The 3,578-nt window shown below is 33.4% G+C and overlaps 1 protein-coding gene across 1 annotated transcript; it reads left to right on the top strand.

Annotated features, from left to right (window-relative positions):
* The first annotated feature begins 1,408 nt into the window (after positions 1-1,408).
* LOC109008663 (two-component response regulator ARR5-like) lies at positions 1,409-3,030 on the top strand. The gene is made up of 5 exons (XM_018988853.2): positions 1,409-1,849; positions 1,938-2,017; positions 2,130-2,207; positions 2,297-2,367; positions 2,487-3,030. The coding sequence occupies exons 1-5, from the start codon at positions 1,699-1,701 to the stop codon at positions 2,797-2,799; spliced, it is 693 nt and encodes a 230-aa protein (XP_018844398.2). The 5' UTR covers positions 1,409-1,698; the 3' UTR covers positions 2,800-3,030.
* Positions 3,031-3,578: the final 548 nt, after the last annotated feature.

Here is a 3,578-nt window from a genome sequence, read left to right as displayed (position 1 = left end):
AATACTTTCTTAATTAGAAAGTAAAAAAAAATTCATTAAAATATACTTTCTTAATCACGAAGTAAAATAAAAAAATATTTTTTATAATTTTTTATTTTACTTCGTGATTAAGAAAGTATTTTTTAATAATATTTTAAATTTTTTTATTTTTTAAAAATATTAAAAATTATTAAAAAAATCTATATAAAAAATAATTTAAAAAAAACACATAAAAAATACACTAATCTCCAGCAGGAGCTCCAAGTAGGGGTGTCAATATGTGACACGACCCATTAACTCAACACGAACACGACACGATAAAAGCGGGTTAGGGTTTACTCTTAATGGGTTCGGGTCAAAACTGGTTGACCTGTTAAGACATGATAGCTTAACGGGTCAACCAGTTATGACCCGTTAAGAAAGTTAAAATTACAATTATACCCTTATACCTAAAAAATAAAATTATTAGGACTTTAATTTCGATATTTTTATTGTTTAGATTGTAATTTTGGACTTGTAGTTAGTTCTATATTTTTTATAGATATTGTGATTTTAACATTTATATAAAATTATGCTAAACTTAACTAGATTAAAGAGGTTAATTTTGAGTTTGTTTCAATCCATTTACATAAATAGGTCAAAACGGGTTGACACGACACGACCCGTTATGTTATTGGGTCGTGTTAGGGTTTGAGATTTTGACACGATAAGCTTAACGAGTCGGGTTAGGGTTGACTTATATAGTATAATATACATGTCTTGACACGACACGAATACGACCCGTTAACACGATTTGACACCCATAGCTCCAAGCGGGAGCTCCCAGAGGGAGATATAGCATTTCCCTTAAAAAAAAATCTACAGTAATAGAAAAAATATAGAGTAAAATAGGCTCGTTGGCAACTTTATTATTATTAAAAAAATATATATTATTATTTTGTCATTTAAAAAAAACCAAACATTTACGCCTCTTTTTATTAAACAAATTATTTCACTTAATTATTATAATTTTTTATATAAAATATAATAAATAATTTAATAATTTTAAATTATAAAATAAAAATTATATTATAATAATATTTTATTTAAATTTTATATTTCACCATATATTATTTTGACGTGTATAATTAAACCCGGCCTTGTAGTAAAACGGCAGTAAATATTTGTTTTTTTTTTACCTCTTTTTATGCCGCCGGTTCCCGAGCCGTCTTGTCGCTCTGTCTGTCTTGGTGTTTTCTTTTTATTTTTTTCACCGACGGATTTGACGGCGGGGGTCCTCTATTGACCTCCAGTCAACTCCTCTAGCTCCCTCGATTCCTTCAAATTACTGTGGCACACATCTCCAAATTGACCAAAATATCGCGCTCCAGATCACTCGCGATACGATTGGGACGATCGCGATATGTCGGGACTGTGATTTGGAGATCACACCGAAGTGGATATCAGAATCTCGGCCTTAATGGCTTCAATTAAAAAAAAGCAGATTTGAGATTTCTTAGAGAGAGAAAGGATCTTATTTAAGAAAGGGACTCAGTGAGAGAGGGAGGGGGCGTGTGTGTGTGAGGCTCAGACACACACATTTGCATTACAGCGTATAAAAAAGGTTACCCACCGAAGTAGTGAGGGAACTCTTGTCTTGTTTTTGGCTCTTCTTCGAAGGAATCGAGATTAGAAGTATATAGTTTACTTTTCCGTGGATATATCTGACTCGGAGATTAGATGGAGAGGAACGTTTTCGTTTCAAGGCGGAGGATAGACGGCTTTGATGTTTCGCCGTCTGATTCCGCAGAAGCTCACGTTCTGGCCGTCGATGATAGCCTCGTCGACCGGAAGTTCATCGAGAAGTTGCTAAAGATTTCTTCTTTCAAAGGTTTGGCCCGTTGATCCAAAATTCCAAATTTTTTTTAATGTTCATTTCTTCATTAAATTCTGAATAGAAAAACGGTCGAATTTTGCAGTGACGGCTGTGGATAGCGGAAGAAGAGCCCTGCAATTCTTGGGTCTGGACGAGGAGACGAGTTCCTCAGTTGGTTTCGATGTAAGTTTGAACATAATTGCATATAAATTAGATCGTTATAGATTCATTTCCGGTATAGAATTCAGCTGCTGTGCATTTGAAGTTCTGATTTTCAGCTGTTTGTCACTTTCAGGGCTTGAAAGTGGATCTGATCATAACGGACTACTGTATGCCTGGAATGACCGGCTACGAATTGCTCAAGAAAATCAAGGTGAGAAAATGCCCCCGTAATTAACTTCCTTAACCGGAATTTAAGCCCATATGCGCTGCAGAACTCTAAAGCAAGCTTTGTTGGAACAGGAGTCTTCTAATTTCCGAGAGATTCCGGTGGTGATTATGTCTTCCGAGAACGTCATAGCGCGAATTGACAGGTATTTTAATTTCTGTTCAAACCATGCATTAACGTTCGTATCTACGTCAGTCAATGATATTATCTCTGGACAACTTGTGATTGATAATTTTTATTGTTTCAAATTGTGTGGCTTCTTAGATGTTTGGAGGAAGGGGCGGAGGATTTCTTTGTGAAACCGGTGAAGTTATCGGATGTGAAACGGTTGAAGGATTACATGATGAGAGAGGTTAGATTTGGAAGTACAAATAGCGGAGGCACCAACAAGAGAAAGCTACAAGAGAGTTGCGATCTCACTTCATCAGAGCCGTCCATTTCGTCGTTGTCGTCGTCCTCATCAGATTCGCCATCACGGTCGCCAATTTCACCGTCTTCGGCACCGTCCTCTATTCCGACGCCTTTAGATTCCCCGGTCAGACGGCTTAAAATGACCAACGCTGGCGGATTGATATAGATCGTTCAACACCTCTCTCTTCCCCTACAGTCGAAAATCCTGCAATTCCTCTTTCCCTATTTTGGTCAAAACTGCAATTCTCCGTTACTTGTAACGGTTTTTTTTTTTTTTCATTACGGTAATTTTACGCTATTTATTTTTGTTTGTTCGTACGAGGATGAGTTCCAGACTTGCAGCCACTAATACTGATAATTAAACCGATTAAATTATGATACTTAGCCAGCCATTTAATTGAAACTTATTGCCCGATTGATGCATGGTAATCCGGTGAAGATCATGATTATAATTTTCCTACCTGAATATTTCTACTGTAATTATTGACAGTATTTTATAAATTGTCTATATCTTAATCATATAGTCAGATGTTTCCTTCGGAAAGTTAAAATATAGATAAGTTAATAATTGAGTTGAGATGAGTTAATAATTGTTTTTGAATTTTTTCGGAAAACGGATAATTATATATTTATACCTTTTATTTTATTATCAACAAGTTATATATATATATATATATATATAATTTTTTTTTATTTGAATTGGATTAAAAATTTCAAAATATGATATTTTTGTATAATTTAAAAAAAAATTAAAAAATATTTGTATAGTAAAACATTAGTAAAGACAATTAAGATTAGAAATCAGTTATTATTTATTTTATATTTTATATTTATAATTTTTTATATGAATATTTTTAATAAAATATAAAATATTTTTTATAAAATGCATGTGAAATGATAAATAGTAACTAGAAGAATCTTTCTTAAGATTATAATTGCAAGAGT

Source organism: Juglans regia, chromosome 13 (assembly GCF_001411555.2).
Source record: "Juglans regia cultivar Chandler chromosome 13, Walnut 2.0, whole genome shotgun sequence".
Taxonomy (NCBI): Eukaryota; Viridiplantae; Streptophyta; class Magnoliopsida; order Fagales; family Juglandaceae; genus Juglans; species Juglans regia.
The sequence above is the reverse complement of the archived record's forward strand: the minus strand, read 5'-3'. Positions and strand labels throughout refer to the sequence as shown.